This window comes from Octopus sinensis, linkage group LG25 (genome assembly GCF_006345805.1).
Source record: "Octopus sinensis linkage group LG25, ASM634580v1, whole genome shotgun sequence".
Lineage (NCBI taxonomy): Eukaryota > Metazoa > Mollusca > Cephalopoda > Octopoda > Octopodidae > Octopus > Octopus sinensis.
This window is the reverse complement of record NC_043021.1, coordinates 14244382-14262489: the sequence shown is the minus strand read 5'-3', so window position 1 is coordinate 14262489 and position 18108 is coordinate 14244382. Positions and strand designations below refer to the sequence as shown.

The following is an 18108-nucleotide window of genomic DNA, read 5'->3' as shown; positions in this document are numbered from 1 at the left end:
TTATCACCACTTGACAAGGGGGATAAAACCCCCTTTATTTTATTTCTTTAATGATGGATAATGACAGGTACATAAACACCTTGGCCACATTTTTTTTGTTTTAACTGAATGGGAATCAAGAATATAGTGGGGAATTAACACTATTCAATGTCAGCTGGGTGGACAGGGGTACGTGTAGCTCCATTTGTGGAGTTTCTTGTTTAAAAACATGACGACCCTCTTCCCAGTGTTGCACAACAACCGGTGATTTTCTCAACAACTGAGTTTCACTTTTAAGGTATGGCAGTGTCTTGTTGACAAAAGAGTTAATTACAGGTGTTTTCATTTCATATCCAGTCCACTCAACATCCTACCCAGTTAATTACTAACAGTTCTACCTGTTTTTTTTTTGTGAGCACCATAAATCCATGGTGAGCTCCTGGCATCTTTTCCCAGTTATAGCTATTTCCATTCACTTATCACATCACACCACATGAACACCAAAATCTCATTGCCACTGCAGTAAACTTTAGCCTGTGTCTTATGCAAGAGCTCATTATTCCTTCTGTAACTTAAACAAGGTCTGTCTTTCAACTAGTCAGGCTGTTAGGATGACATTTGTCCTTCTTTATTACATCTTTTAATTGTTTTTGTTCTTGTTTTTTTATCATACTTAAGGGTTTCGGTCTTTGTCATCTCATGCAATTATATCGGCAAGTATTAAGTGGATGTCAGTCGTATTTTATGTGTGGATGTGTTTCAGAAATTTTATAAGCATTATAACAGTGTAATAGAAATGAATTCAGTAAAGGAGATTTTTTATTTGGTCTTTTATAATCAGCTGAACCTGTACAATAGGGCATGATAAAGAGAGACAGCTATAATTTAAGAAGCAGAAGGTTATTGTTACTGTCATTAGTATCTAATTGGTAAATCTGACCCCTTAAGATCTTTCTGAAGAGTAGAGAAACCTACTACACATAATTGCTTCATGGGTCTCAATAAGTGTAGGCATGTCTACAGATAGATGTTGGACATCTGTAGCCTGCAAACTAAATCCTTGAGGGTTGAGGAGTGACCTTCTTGTATTCATTAGAAAACATACATGGGTGTAGTTCCCTCTTGAAAGTTGGACAGGGTGAATTGCTAGTGCCCTTCTGGCATGGGAGGAAGGTCAAGACTTACTAGAGACCTATAATAACTACATTGTGCGACAATTTTACGACAAGAGAACAGTTTTGGTTGGGAGGGGGGCAAGGAGCAAGGTAGAATTTGGATTAGGAGCAATTCTTTGGTAAGATTAAACTAAAAGAAAAAAAAATGATTGCTCATTTATTCTGCTACCTGATTTTCCAAGATTGTTTAACAACAGTGTACAGAAAGGATGAACGGAACTAATACAAGCTTGCAATTCCTGTAATAACAGACTCAAAAACATTGCAACTAAGGATAGATCCTCATCAATAAGGAATTAGGCTTAAGAAAGAATGACATCAGTTTCGGCAGTCACTGACGGCCAGATATGTACCTTACCGTTTCTGCCTGTAATATTCACAAGCATGATGATAATGGTGGTTAATGAAAGGTAGTGGGAAAGACTTGTTGAATCTTTGAGATTTTCTCAGGTTTATCAATTAGCTTAGAATTCATTGAACCAAATTTTCTATGGCTGGATGCCCTTCCTGTCACCAACTCTCACTTGTTTCCGAGCAAAGTAATATTTCCCCACTGACTGGACATGTTTCCATAGAAGTATGAAGGTGTCCATTTATATCTGTCATGCCATGTGATGACAAGGACACACACACACGTGACAGGCTTCTTTTAGTTTCCATCTACCAAATCCGTTCATAAAGTTTTGGTTAGCCTGGGGTGAAAGCAGAAGACATTTGTCCAATGTTCTATGCAGTGGGACTGAACCAGAAAGCTTATAACTATATCCAGAATTATCCAAATGTGGGAAGCTCAGCCTCCATATAAAGACAATTCCGACTATAGTGATTCCATTAAACAATAAGAGTAGAGATTCTAGATTTAAAACTGGTGTTTTGTTAACAGCTCTTCAAGTCTTTGCAGGTGGGGTTGGGGTATAAATCCTCTCTGCTACACAGTCAGTTGCTAAATCTTTTTAGTATTAATTCTGTTAATGTCTCTGAATGCTTAGAAGTAACTTCATTCAACAACTAGAGTAGGGTGTCAGTTTTGTCATTTCTTAGATGTACTGGTTTCTAATTGTGATTTCAGTGTTTAGCGCTAGAAGGAAATCTAATAAGCATATCTGTCTGATTGTTATTGTGTATTTTGAGGTTGATTTTTGTCTTTTCCACTTCTGGTATTGATATAAGGCAATGTCTAAGAAACAAGATGTAGAAAGTGTTGGTTATCTCCCTTCTTAATCTGCACTCATAATTAAAATAATATATATACATATATAGATAGTAAAATATATTATAATGCAAGTTAAACTTTGGTACAGTGAAATTTAAGGATTGAGATTTTTTTCTTTCTTTATCATAAATCCTTTTTTTTTTCTCTCTCTTTCTCTCTCTTTGTATATCTTATTTGTCCTTAATTTGTGATGTTCTATGAGCCACAGAATTTTATTAAAATATGCAACGTTGAGATATACAAACTATATATTTGTAAATGAAAGTTCGTCCCTTCCTCCTCACCTCAAAAATACATAAATTGTCCTGAAATTAAGTCTTTTTTTTTTCCCCCGTTTAAAAATTGGAAAAATTTAGATTTATTAAATATTGGTCTACGTTATCGATTGGTTAAAAGATGGCTTAAAGTAGCAAATAGACCAGGAGTGGTTTCCTGTCACTTGACAACATTAAAAGGTTAGGACTCACACATTTAAAAGAGAAACTTAAGAATACAAATCAAAAATTTGGTCTCCATTATGACCAGCAAAGCTTGATCTCAAGTTTGGCCATCAAGCTTGGTCTCAAGTTTGGCCATCAAGCTTGGTCATCAAGCTTGGCCATCAAGCTTGGCCATCAAGTTTGGTCTCAAGCTTGGCCATCGAGCTTGGTCTCAAGTTTGGCCATCGAGCTTGGTCTCAAGTTTGGCCATCGAGCTTGGTCTCAAGTTTGGCCATCGAGCTTGGTCTCAAGTTTGGCTATCGAGCTTGGTCTCAAGTTTGGCCAGCAAGCTTGGTCTCATGTCCACCAAAGCTTGGTAGCAAAGGCCATCAAGCTTGACCTCCAGCATGGCCTTCAAGTTTATGGTTTTGAACAATAAAGTTGATTTGTATGTTTTTACTGTTCAAGTGCATATGCACTGTTTTATTGTTTGGGTGCATATGTAAAATATATGAAGCGTGTGTGAAAGAGAGAGTGTGTGTGTGTGTGTGGAATTATATTGAAATTTAATCTTTTATTATCCTAATCAACGTGGGATCTGTGTTTTAATACTTTGACACCATTGAACGATGAGAGATGGAATAAAACATAAGAATTTTGGAGAAGAAAAAAGATGGAAAGAAAACACAAGGTGTTCATAAGTAAGGAAATCTTAAAGAGACTAAATGACAAGATTCTCTCCCACAACTTATATACGTATACGCACATACACTAAAATAATTAAGAAAGGTGTTTGTTTGCATTTAGATGTGTTTATATAAAACAGATAACCTTTTGTGGCACATGCAGCATATATATATATTCTAGAAATGAAATTTTGGAACAAGAAAAAAGGAAAAAGCATCACCAAGAAAAAAATTGTCCAATAAAACAGATTCAGGCACCAAAAACTCTCTCTTTTATATAAATGCCTTCAAAGAAGATAATCTATGTTTTTGTCTATTCGATGTCAGATCTGGCTTGTTTAACCCCCTCTCCTCTCTAGAGTAAGTATATCTCCCTAAAATTTGTCAAGGGGTCAGTTTTTCTTATGCCATAGGGATGTAAAAAAAAAAAAAAAAAAAAAGTTGTTGCCATCTGCCCTTGAACAAACGCGAGAAGGGACTTTTTGGCATCTGGATTTTCTAGGTGAGACAGTTTATTTTAACTTTTATATATATATATATATATATTTATGTATATATATATATATATGCATTGCATTTCAACACTTTTATTTATTTAAATCTTTTTTTTTTTTTTATTTTTTTATCTTATCTTCATCTATTTTAGCACGTTACTTCAATTTTATTTCAAGTATCTTGGTTATCATTATTATCGTTATTATTATATTTATTGCATTTTCATTTCTTTGATTATTTATTCAGTGTCCATTTCTTCATACTCACAATTTTTTATTATTCCTCTCACTCATTCTTTCATGTATTTTAACATCGCTTATTTTATCTTCTTCTTCATTTTCATTCAATTATGTTTTTTGCGAGAATTGATTTTTGGATTTTGCTTTCTTCATTATACATAAATACATACGTATATTTAATGTATATTGTATTTGTATATTATCTCTCTCTCTCTATATATATATACATATATACATTATATATGTATAATGTGCTTATTGTTCGTCAGTTATCTCTTTGTTCGCACAGTTTAGTTTCTCTCACACATAGCATTTGAAATCACATAGCAAATTCTTGATCTGAAGTTCATGACCAAAGATACAAGCACAAAACTACCCCCCACTCAGCCCTTCTTACTCTTATTTATTAACCCATGGGGGAAAACGGTTGCCATTTATGTAGTTAGCTTTTCTTTCTATTTGTATCCATAATGAGATTGACCTGAGCTAGATAATAGCAGCAAAATCTTCCTTTGAATTACAAGCCAGTCCAAGGTAAACCCATCTGAAAAGACAAGATGGTCACTTCTGGACTAGACAAAATAGCTATCTATCTATCTATATATATATATATATATATATACCCTGTTGATATAGCTGTAGAATTTAGTTCTGTGTGAGTTCCTGTCACTTCTAGCTTATTCACATACACACAGTCTATCTCTCTCTCTCTCACCACACTTGTACCATTGGCTCTCTCTCTCTCTCTCTCCATGACCACACTTCTACCATTGGCTCTCTCTCTCCCCCTGACCACACTTGTACCATTGGCTCTCATTCTCTCTGGAATGATTCTTTTATCAACTCCCCTGCTATCTCTCTGAAGCCCACAAATTTGTGACTCTCGTCCTCTTCCTCTATATGACCATATTGACACTATTGATGTCAATGGAGTGACTATTCATAGTCTTCATGTTTCTTTTGCAATCAACACTCTGATCCCTTAATTCTGTCTATTCTTCCTCTAAAAGGTTAATCCTTTTGATACCAACCTTCCCAAAACTGCCCCCTGCTTCTATGGTACAAACTCTATTTTAAAATGATCCAAGTTAAAAGTTCCCCATAAAACTTTGAAACATCAGCTTTTAATAATCACAAAGCTTTTTCTTTATATTCTTCCTTATTTTCGAATTCAGTTCAAGTTTCACAATTGATTCAGTGTAGCTTTCAACAGAAATGTGGTTCCAAAAGTGGTCAAATTCTATTGATTAGACTATCTAACCTAGCACAGACTCTGCCATCAATGAATTATTTCGTCTCCAAAAGAGCCAAGCCATCCAACCCCTTCATCATTTATCACTCAATGCCCTTCACTTTGCTTCAGAAGTTATCACCCAAAGATCTCATTTCTAATCTAAGATGTCTCGATTTTTTTTTTCTCAGCTTAGTCTTAGTAAACTTCATTCAGTCCATTTATATATATATATATAAAATATATAAATTTTTCTCATGTACTCATCTGATCACACAGGCATACATACACATTTTCCATTTCATTTTGGAAAAAATTCTTTCCCCACTTTCCTCTTAACTTCCTTATCATCTGCTTATATATAATATATACAAAATGATATATAAAATGTATAATGCATAATTTATATCTCCTTTAAATATATATTATATGCACTTTATTCTATAATTTATATTACATATGTATTATATAAATATATCTGACATCTCCACATCCATTCTACCTCATTACATATATTATTTCTCTGTCTCCATATATATATACCCAGCATGTCATAACTGCATGTCGTTCTATTATTAAAGCTTTTTTTCTCTTTTGTTTTACTTGTTCTGTATATTTTAACTGTTTATATGTTATTTAAATTGCTTTTTATTCTGTTATTGGTTTTTTAAATTATTTTTTTTGCATTTTTGATGAGATTTTTTTTTTTTACAATTTATTGCATTCTGTTCAATTACATCATTCATTATCATTATTGTGCTACCTATGAGTTGTACAAGTAGTTTCGTATCTACCTCTAAATAACAGCTGATAATTAATGTAATACTTAAAAATTAATTTGAATGTGTTGTCTGTCTATATGTATGTCTCTATTTCTCTCTCTCTCTCTGGTTCCTTAAAACAGTATTAACTCCAAATTTGTGTTAATACCAGAATTAGAATCAATTGCTATTTCAGTGGTTTTGCTGAACTGGGTCTGCTGCAGGTTCTCTCCTGGCCAGACCTAGAGAAAGCATTGCAGGTGACCGGTACAAGTCCTCTAGCTTAAGAGTGTGGCTGTTACATTTCAGGCCGCCACCAATTAATTGTTGGGGGCTGCAGTCAAAAAACTTAACTCTCAATTGTCACCTGGCTGATACTGGGTACCTGGGTGGAGTTGAGGCCACCTGATTGGTCTAATGACTCACAGCTCTATAAAAGTGCCTAATATTATCTTGGAGAGTTGAGTTGATGGCCCTAGTGTAGTAGTCAGTAACAAGTTGGCCACAACCCATAAGTAGGCCATCTAAGTGTTCTTGGTGGGCCTCAGACCTTTTCCCAAAACAATTTAAAATTAAAAAAGCAGTTGATGGTTTTTAGGTCTTTTGTGCCACAGTTTAATTTTTGTATATATTTATAAGTATTTTATAAGCATTGCCTGTGATGGGGTCAATGCTCCTTTTAATCTTGTCAAGAGTGTGGCAACCTCCCTAATGCTTTTGCCATGAAAAACTGCATCCAGTACACTTTGTAAAGTGGTTGGTGTTGGGAAGGGAAACCAGCTACAGGCACCTGGCAAAAAATGCAAATTGAATGAGACATGGTCTCTGACCCATCGAAAAGCATAGTAATGGGCATCTAACCCGTGCTGGCATGGAAAACAGACATAATGTAAAAAAAGGACACACATGCTCTTCATTTCCATTCCTTGTAAAATTTGGACCTTTCCCCAATGACAGTAATCTTTGTAGATCAGTAGAGTGGCAGTTATGTAATTTTATGTTCTGAGTTCAAATCAAGCTGAGGTCAACTTCACCCTTCATTTTCGTAAAGAATTTACAAAATAAACCATCAATGAAATACTTCGATTTAATCAACAAAACCCCCACCAACCACAAAATGTGTAGCATTGCACCTATGTTATTTTTATTATTGTAAGTAGTAGTTTTATCATTTTGTTAGATTTTGGTAAGTTTCTTTATCTATTTTCTTATTTTTATCTCTCTTTTTTTTTTGCTTGTTATGTTATTTTTATATATTTCTTTTCAGGTTATTTTTTATATATATATACATTTAGTATATATGTATATAATATTTTTCTTTTTTTTTTTCTATCTCAAATTGCTTTACAATGCATATATTTACAGAAAAATTTATTTGTATTTTCTGATGTACTATGTTTGCAATATTCTCAAAATTCATTATAAAAAAAAAAACAGATAATAGCAGTGTCTGCTATTTTGGCATCAATGTCTCTCTTTTTCTCTTTCTCTTTTTTCCCCACTCTCTCTTTCTCTATTTCTTTCCCTCTTTCTCTCTCTGGTTGTTCAATTTTAATTTTTTTTATAGGTGTTTCTCAATTTTTTTAATACTTGTTTCTATAATATATTTTTAATTTTATTAATTTTTGTCTCTTAATACATCCTTGAATGCATTCTTTTTCTCTCTGTCTTGTTTTGTTCATTGATTTTTTTTTTTTGCTCTTTTAATACTTCACAAGTAAAAAAAAAATTATAATAATCATACTTTGCATGACTTGTACCTTTGTCTAAATTCTGAAAATCCAAAAAAAAAAAAAAAAAAAAAAACCACACTCGGCCTAATTAACCCATTAGCATTTGAACCAGCTACATTTGGACCAAATATCTTACTTGTTTTATGTTCAAACTGGCCAGATCCAACCTTTCACACTTACCCTACAATAACATCAAAATCTCAAAGCTATGAGATAATGAATGATTAGTTCAAAAGAATGTGAATACATAAGCATTATATTTGGCAGGATAATTTGAATGCCAAACAGTTAGAACATGGGGCAGTTGTTTGGTAGAATTGGTAGGAGGGGCAGACAAATGCCATGTGTAATATTTTAGTTACTCTCTCTCGCTCTCCACATTCTGATTTCAAATCTCATCAAAAGCAACCACCCAGGGCCTCTAAAATACTGGTGGTGGTGCTTACAGTAGAGAATATTTTAATCTTTCTTAAACTAAATACATGGTAATTTTAACATCTACTTTTCCATGTCGGCATGGGTCAGGCTGGATGCCAAATATCCACTAGTCTCCAACCAAGATATTTCCCTCCTATTGCTTTGAATGCCATCAATATTTTTACACAGAAAATTGCAGGCAAACAACATTGCTTGTATAATGGTGATGTTTATTCATCAGTAGCATTAGGCTTCAGTTTCTGTCAAATGAATCCACTAACAAGGTTTTGGTCAGTCCAAGGTGACCCACAGTGGAGTCATGTGGCTTAGTGTATATGGTGTTGGATTCATGATTGTAAGATTGTGGTTTCAATTCCTGGACTGGGCGACGTGTTGTGTTCTTGAGCAAAACACTTCATTTCATGTTTCTCCAATCCACTCAGCTGGCAAAAATGAGTAATCCGGCAACGGACCTGTGTCCTGTCCAGGTGGGGAATATATGAAACCACGGAAACCGGCCCTTGTGAGTCAGTATGATCCAAGAAGGTAACTAACTAACTAACCCATAGTGGGACTCAATCCAAGCCCAAGTAATTTGGAAACAAACTTCTGAACCACACAGACATACATTAATACTATTATGCAAACCAGAATCCTCTTTTGAGTATTGCAGGAGGGAATGCATGTGTGTCCCTTTTGTACAGAAAGGGTTAAAAGAAGAAGGGAAAATCTGAAGTTGAGTTTCAATGAATTATAAGTATCCTACCACCCTTTTAACATTTTCTTTTCATTGTATTGTCTCTTTAATATCTTGCTTGTTTGCCTTCGTTGGTTTGTTTTTAAGCTTTTTTGTCACTACCTTCAGAAAGCTTGCAATGGCATGGCATTATTTACTATTACGATATTTTTATAAATATTTATTATATATGTATAAATGGGAGATTCCTTTTTGAGATTTAATATGAATAGTCACTATTGTAAACATAACTGTAGTATATTAAATCAGCAAAAAGAAACCAGTACCAATGTGGTATACTTCAATAATTGTAAAGACCTCTTCACATGAAACCATTGGTTGCCTTGTTAACAAATGAAGTATATATATATATATATATATATATATATTTCTATTGCAAACATTATTGTAACAGCTGTCTAATAGGTTAGCATCAATTTTGACTAGGTGCAATGTTAAATCTTCTTAAATACTAAAATAAAATTTAAGTCAGTTGTGCACTCAAACTAAATATAACTAATCTCCAGACATTGAAGTTTATACGACCATCTTAAATAGTACAATACACTGTCACAAGTAATCAGCTTCATTAATAAATCCTTTTTAAGAATAAAAAATGTAGTAACTATGTACGTACACACACACACACACACACACACACAAGAAATCTAATGTTTTGGTTCATTAATTAGGATAATATAATTAGAGTAAATATGATTATGAGGATAACTCTAAAATGAAATTTATTCTATTAGTTGTGTGTGTATTGTTCACTAGAATTAATGACACACACATGCATACAAAATTAATAGGATTTAGTTCTTTCTTCCATAACTACCCTTGTTACTGTATTTTGATTGAAATAATTAATACACTACTTTTGTTTTAATTAATTTTTTTTTTTTTAAATAATAAAAAATTTACTAAAATAACTTTGTCGTTACTAAACTATCACTTAGAACATAAATTAGTTTCAAATCTTGATGGAAAGTTCTAGATCACTTAAAAGCAGCAAGTTTGAACCAGGGGCAGTCTTAGACAGGTTGATATCAAAAGGGGTGGTCTCAGATGGATTTGTATCAAGAGTTACAAAGTTAAAACTTCTCAGTCAACATTCCCTTTGCGGAGCAGTGTCAATGAAATATGTTCTTTGATACAGAAATTTCAGTTAAGACTTCCTTGTTATGCTACTAATATTTATTATCATTGTTTTAGGAGTGAAGGCCATGGGCTTGGCAGTATTGTTAACGTGTCAGACAAAAATGCTAAATGGCATTTTGTCCGTCTTTACGTTCTGAGTTCAAATTTCGCCAAGGTCAACTTTGCCTTTTATCCTTTCGGCGGGGTCGATAAAATGAGTACTGGTCAAGAACTGGGGGGGTCAATGTAATCGACCAACCCCCATTTCCCTTCATAAACTACAGGCCCTGTGCCAAAATTTGAAACCATTATTATTTTAGGAGTGAGCCACAAACCAATACACATAGGCCCAAATATCTGTATTTATAATTGTTTATGATATATTAATAATATAATATAACCTCTCTGTAGATATTGTATGTGGTTATCCAAAGTCAACACCTGGGTAAGTACCATTTCCTCCCCTGCCGCACTTAGAGAAATCACATTTTGGACTGCAGAAGTCGGTTATTAATTTATTTGAACCTTTTTTTTTTCCTTCATAACTAAGGATTGTTGTAAGGGCAACAGGATAAGGGAGGAGGGTAGTAAAATAGTGGGGGTGGGTGGATTTTTATATAGTGTCCTTTTCATGTGTTTTTTGTGGTTTTTCTTTTTAATTCCCTGGCTTTTAATCCATAATCCCTCTTCTCCTCCACTCCTCTTCCTACGTGTTAACTCTTCCCATTTGCTACTGACTCACTTCCCACTTGGCACCACCCTCTCAGGTTGTGATTTTCCCCACCTCTAGCTACCACCACCACCACCACAAGTAACCCTTACTACCACCACTACTACTTCTAGTAGTATAACTCCTCCTACCCACCTATTTACTTATTCTCCTCCTACTCCCTCAACACCCTGTTTGTTTGGTTTTTCAAATATCTTTTTTCCAATACTAAGTTTTTCAACCAATTCTCTTTTTATTCTTTTCATTTTTGGTTCTTTCCCTCTCTCCCTTTCCTTCTGTCTGTCTGTCTGTCTGTGTGTGTCTCTCTCTCTCTCTTTGTCTTCTCCCTCTATAACAGGCATGGGCAACCTCTTTCAAGAAGTGGGCCGCATGACACATGTGCCTCATCATCAGGTGTGCCATGCAGACAGTCCTACAGGTTGCCCATGACTGGTCTATAACTTTCTCCTCTGTGTTCACGGAGCAGGACATTTTGTATCCAGTTGAGGTAGGTTTGATAGCAAAAGGGTTCAATATGGAGTAATCTCCCCTTAGACGGTAATAGCTTTATCAGATTTGGTATTTGTTTCTGATTGATTGGTCAGCCGAGATATATATATACATAAACAAGAGCACTCAGAGAGTGCAAACCTCTGCCAAGGCAACAGCAACATCCTCTCAATGATTAGCCAGAGATGATTTTTAAAATGAGAATATCTGAAATAAACTCGACTGTTCTCACAAATGAGAATACTAAAAATGAACCTGACCGCTCTCAAAAAAACTGGCAAAGTAATCCAGAATCCTTGGCCAGTACCAGATCGATCCCCAAATCTAATCAGTTCGTGCCAGTTACAAGGCCAATCCCTGAAAGTTTCATCCAAATCCATCCATGGACAAACAAACAAACACAACTGAAAACAATACCTCTGCTTTCACTAAGGCGGAGGTAAAGATGAGAGACTACAGCCAAAGACTTGATGTTTGGGATGAGTTTTAACTGGACACCAAGCTTGCAACTCAGTTGTGTTTACTGGGTTGGTTTGCTTCTGATTTCCAGTTCCACGTCTCATCCACCATGTCAAATAGTCATGTAGTCTTGGGTTCAATCAACATAATTGCTGATTTCTTAGATTTTCAAAATTCTAGAAAGCCAAGAAAACTCTGTCAAAATTATCGAAGAGTTTTGTGTATGTGTAATTTCAATATTCCATGCTGACATGGCTTGGAGTTTGATACAATGTGATGGGTCCAAGGGGGCAGCATTATGATCTGGTCTCTACTTTGGCACATTTTCTTAAGGCTGGGTGCCCATCCTAACGCTTGTCACTTTACAGTATGTCCTGTGTACTTTCATTGTGCCAACAGCACTGCTGAGGTTGCCATTGCAGCTTGCCAGACTAAGCACCCTGAGGCAGAGGGGGCATCAAATTTATATTAAGAGATGAGTAGAAAGGGGTAAATATGAGAGAAAAGGGCCAGAGCAAAACAGTTATCTTGCTGTACAGGAGATAAATTATATCAAATAATACAATATAGTGTCAGTGATGGAGTATTTCCTATTCTACTCGTTCTCACACTGCCATATCTTTCTATTCTTATTAATAATATTTGTAAGGGTCTCTATTTCTCCCCCAATATTTGAATGGGGCAATGAGAGATTGTTCTTCCTGCTTCTCCATAGAAACAGAGATGAGGTTAAATAGTCTGTGGACACGGGTTTTTCCTTCTGCTCTGTCACCACTGATGCCCCACTCTTAAACTATCTCAATAAATCTCTCCCCCACTCTCTCTCTCCCTTTCTTTCTCTCTTTCACCCAAGGTTTTTACTTTCTTTCAAGTACTTGTGTGTGTCTATATATATTATATATAGGTATAAGAATTTATAAACATGAGAACATGGAAGATTTTTTTTTCTTCTTTGACATTGGATTTCAATGTACATAGAAAGCTATTAGTAGTAGCTTTCTATGTACATCAAAATCCAATTTCAAAAAACCATGAGTATATATCGGGTTGGTGCATAATTATTGCAACTTTTTTTCTACAAATTTTATTCAACAGAAACATCTTTGAATGATTATTCCGGAGCATATTCACCATCTACTTCAATTCCTGCTTCCCATTTGCTTGGCAGACGGTCAGAATGCCATTTAAAGATGTTTTTTTTTGTTAAATATTGTTAATGTTTTTGTTGAAAAAAAGCCACAATAATTATTCACCAACCCAATATACATTTTATATATATGTATATATATATATATAATGTATGTGTGTGTGTCTCTTTGTAATTGTTGTCAGTCTACCTCTCTGTCTATCTGGTCTCTTCATTGACGCCAAAATAAAGGACCACACTAATCCCTAACCCTTCTGCTCACTCTACCACTTTACCTTCTGGTCTTTTCCAGAAATTCTTGCTTTCTACAAACAATTTATTCCAGTCTTTGCATAGTAGTTTTCTGTAATATATATACACACTTATATATATATATATAGTCTTTATATTATCTTGTTTCATTTGCAATCAGCTTTCTTTAGAGTTATATAATTCCTCACTTTATTAGGGCTTTGTATTTTTGTTTCACTTCATTTTATTTAATGTTTTAAATTTTTTATGTAAAATTCTTGTATGAATATATATACATATCTATATTTGTTTCTGATATTTCTCTTATCTATATCTCGCTCTCTCTCTTCATATTGCATCTTTACAGACTATCCTGGTTTCTTCTGATTGCTGAAGCAACTTCAAACTTAAGACACCACACCCAAGAGTTTAAGCCCAGTTTTGAGTGATGTGTAATGGATTCCCATTGTCTATCAGCTACCTTCGCACCTCTTCTTCTTCTACTACTACTACCACTACTACTACTACTTCTTCCTATTACTACTACTACCACCACCACTTCTACTATTTGAAAATAAATCTCGATGTAGGGGGTTTCTTTTTTTTTTCGATTTTTTTTTTTTTTTTTTTTCCAATTTACATTTTAGAAAAAAAAAAAGAGCTCGGCCGCCCATCTTCCCCCCTGCCCCCATTCTTTACATCTGCTGTGCCCCTCCCATCCCCCTCGCCCCTTGTCATCCACCTTTTTTTTTTTTCTTATATATATATATATTTTTTCTTTCCAGAAAGAACATTTGGTCGAGAGGGAGGTGAAATTAGTAGAGGCTCTCTTGTCCTCTCCTTCTCACTCTCAGTCTCTCTTCTGTCTTGTCTCTTTCTGTCTCTCTCTCTCTCTCTCTCTCTCAACAACTGCTGTAGGCCGTCACCACCACCACCACCACCACCTCTGTCCATCACTTCCTCCGTCCTCGTCGCCACCATCTTCCTATATATATTATATATAATACATGTTTTTTTTTTTTCTTTCTCGTAACTGCTGAGTTTATCTCCCTTTGTCGGTTTCGAGGGAGGGGGGTTTGTCTCTGCATCGCCGTTACTGTCGCCACCGCCGTCGCCATCACCACACAACTGGTCTTGAAAGCCCTCACTCAGTACCCACCGTCACCACCGCCTCCACCCACTGCTGCTGTCCCTACGCTGTAACACTCGTTGCACACACACGTGCATATGTGTGTGTGTGAATATATGCAACTTGCACATAGGTGCAATATGCACGTCACCTTCCCCCCCTCCACACACACTTTACTGGACGGTGACAGAAGGGGCTGGCTGGGGGTGGTGGGGGACAGGGTTTGATGCTGTGCTGATGGTGGTGGTAATGGTGGTGGCGGCAGTCGTCTTCGTGACTGTGATGGTAGTGGTGCGGGGGGGAGGGAAAGGGGGGATATTGGGAGCAGGTCAGTCGAGCATATGGGGGGGGGCTAAGGCGTGTGGGTGCGATTTTGGGGGTGGGCGCTAGGGTGGGATTAGCAGAAGCTAGGAGGAGTCTGGAGGAGGGGGGGATAAGGCATTCTTCTTCTTCTTCTTAATCTCTTTGCCTTCTCTGCTCACTCGTGAAGGGGGGGGAGGGACGCATCTTTCCTCCCTCCCTCCCCTCCCTGCCACTCCTCCCTGCATTGCCGGCAGCAGCAGCATCACCGCCACCACCACCACCATCATGATGATGACCAAAATTCTCTTCATTCGTTTCCTCGGTTAAGAATTATTAACTCGAGGGCCCTCTCTCTCTCTCTTCCCCAATAAGCGTTATCTTCTTGGGGTAGCAATCAGACAGGGTCCTTTTGCACATGCACACAGCCACATATACACACACGCACGTGTGTGCGTATGTCGGATTACTGAAGAGTAATGTGGAGGGGGTGGTATTTACAACCCCCCTGGTATGAAGAAATATACGGCAGCTTGGTGATGCTGATTCACTCCAAACCCCCTTTTCTTCTTATCCATCTCATTAGTTAAGGCTCCCTAAAATCCTCATCCCATCTTAATCCTTTTCACAAGGTCCTTAACTTTATAGAACCCCACACTCTCCCTCTCACTCCTTGTCACTCCCTGTGTTTCTTTTATAATCAATTATTTATTTAATTAATTAGCTGTAAATTAAAGCCCTACCCAGCCCCTTGCCCTACTTAATTTTAATGTAGACCAAGTTTTTATTTTTTTATTTATTTAATTTTATTTATTTTAATTTAAATTAAAATAAAAGTTAAATCATTTGATTTTTCTTTTTTTTAATTATTATATATTTTAATTTAATTTAAAAAGAAAAAACTTTTTTTTTGTGTCCGAAAAATATTTAAAAAAACTTTTCTAACTAAAAAATAAAAAATACCACAAAAAATTTATTAAAAACACCCAAAAAAAAGAGGAAAGAGACTTTGCTGTTTGCTAATTTTTTGAAAAGATGATTAAAAGAATTTAAAAAAAAAAAGTGACTTGGATTAGTATGAGTTTTAATAAATAATAATAAAAATTGTAATTATTAACATGCGTACATATACATACACAAACATCCTAAAAAAAACAAAGGAAATGTAAACTTATGAAATTAACGAGAAATTGGGGAAAATTTAAATGAAAATGTAACGAGAAATGGGGAAAGGTGAACAGGTATAGAGGAGAAGAATTCCATCTGAGAGAGAAGGGTCAAAAATCTAAATAATAATAATATTAATGAAAATAGTATTAATAATAATAGTAATTAATAGCAATAATAATAATGGTGTGATTTCTTGTATCAGCACAGGGTCACAGTTTTGTAGTGGATGGCATGAGAGGAATCAGTGAAATTTAGCTGGATCCTCAATACCCTCCCTGCTTGTCACGCATCACTGCTTGACAAGGTGTGGTGACAGTAGGGATTAGGGGTTTTAGAGGTCTTGTTTAATTTGAGTATTTCTTCTCACCTATCCACCAGAAATATTTTTCTGGCCTCATGTTGGTGGCCAATATGAAAAAGGATAACGTTATTTCTAGTTCTTTACATTCTGAGTGCAAATCCTGCTGGAGTCAAACTTTACCTTTCATTCCTTCTGGGGCTAATAAAATTAAGTCCCATCAAGTACTTGAGAGGAAAAGGTGGTGGTGGGGGTTTGATATCAACGGACCCCTTCCCCTCGAATTGCTGGCCTTTGTGTCTAAATTAGAAACGATTATTATTATTATTATTTAAAAATTAATGTAGCAGTTATTGCATTGTGTAGGGAGTGCTGGGTGAGGGGTTTATCCAAGTTTAAAACAGCAAACTAACATAGACAATAACAACAAAAACATCAACAAAGAAAAATCTAACCCAAATCCAGTTCAGCTTCCCCTTCTCGTCTCAGATGGGTGGGGCACTTTCTTGGTGTGCAAGGTTTATATGGAGAGAGAACTACAACCTGCTCCTCTCACTGCAACAGCTTTTCTCTTCCTTGTCCTCCTTCCTTTCCTCCATGTTGGAGGTAGGAAGAGGCCAGGGTTGTGATGCCTCCAAGATGGCTACTGCACCTATAAAATTACGAAAATAAAATAAAATATAAAGCAAAAAGAAGAAAAAACACCAACCATAATTTAAAATGTAAATCAAATTACAAAAAGAAACAACAAAAGGCTAACTGGGAAGAGTTTTATAAAATAATAATAATAATATAAAACAAAACAAAGTTTTTTTTTGTTTCAGGGAAGAAAAAAAAACTAAGAAAAAAATTAAAAATTTTAATAAAATACAAAAATTCTTAACACCAAAACATCTTTTATTTATTTATTTAAAAAAAAAAAAATTTATGTTGATTTCATTTCATTTGTTTTCGTTTTTAGTGGGAGAAGTATTTTACAGTTGTTTTTTAGTTTTAAGTAATTTACAATTGTTTTTGATTTTTAAAATATTTGTAAATTTGATTTTAGGTTTTTTTTGTTTGTTTGTTTATTTTTCCATTGTCTCCCCTTGTGTGGACACTCTCCAATGTCTACATGTCACTCTCGCCGTTTCTTGGTCACATTCCCCCCCTTTTCTTTCTCTCTGCTGTCTTCCTCTTCAGACTGACTTCTCAAAATAGAAGAGAATCTCTCTTTCCTCTTCTCTCTTTAAGCTCTGTCATCACTCTCCATTCCCACATATATATATATATATATTATATATTATATATATATATACATATATATATGTACACACACACACACGTATATATTTTTATATATATATATATTTTCCCCCTGTTTATCCTTTTATTTCAGCTTCACCAGAAGACTATTATACAGACTATTACAGAAGCCACTAAACCACCACCACCACTGTTATTTAGAATTAATCTTCAGTTTGAGAAAAAAAAGACAAATCCTGTCAGCAACCAATCTATATTTACTATGTACAGTGAAAACGATTTTGTCACACAATCTTTACAGGCCCTTCATGTAGTGGCCCTTATATTGCATTAGTGTTACTGGGTTTTTGTTCTAATTTTCAGCACGTGTGGTGCAAACCTCCATGCATGCACACACACCATATTTTTATTGAACAAATGCGTTTCAAAATTTTCCCTCCTCTCAGCGTTAATAAATAGATGCAGTGGGACAATGAAGCCGTTTTTGTTGAACGGGGTTATCTAAAACAGTAGTTTATATCCTTGGGGGTGGGGCTGGGAGGCGGGGGGTCAGTGAAATTCTTATAGGATCGACTTTATATTATCAACAACAAAAATGCAAAGAGGATGAAAAGTAAAGTGCTAGGTGATGATGAAGTGGGGGGTTGACTTAACTCTCTACCGCATCACCTCCTGGAACATGTGAC

At 35.4% G+C, this 18108-nt stretch overlaps 1 protein-coding gene across 2 annotated transcripts in view; it reads left to right on the top strand.

The window, feature by feature from the left end:
* The window catches only part of LOC115224251 (sarcoplasmic/endoplasmic reticulum calcium ATPase 1), a 129149-nt gene extending 114612 nt beyond the window's left edge, over window positions 1-14537 (top strand). For both annotated transcript variants that reach the window (XM_029795055.2, XM_029795056.2), the window contains exon 25: window positions 13648-14537. In XM_029795055.2, the coding sequence (XP_029650915.1) occupies window positions 13648-13667 (20 nt within the window). In that variant the 3' untranslated portion in view covers window positions 13668-14537. The remainder of the gene's footprint in view (window positions 1-13647) is intronic.
* Window positions 14538-18108: the final 3571 nt, after the last annotated feature.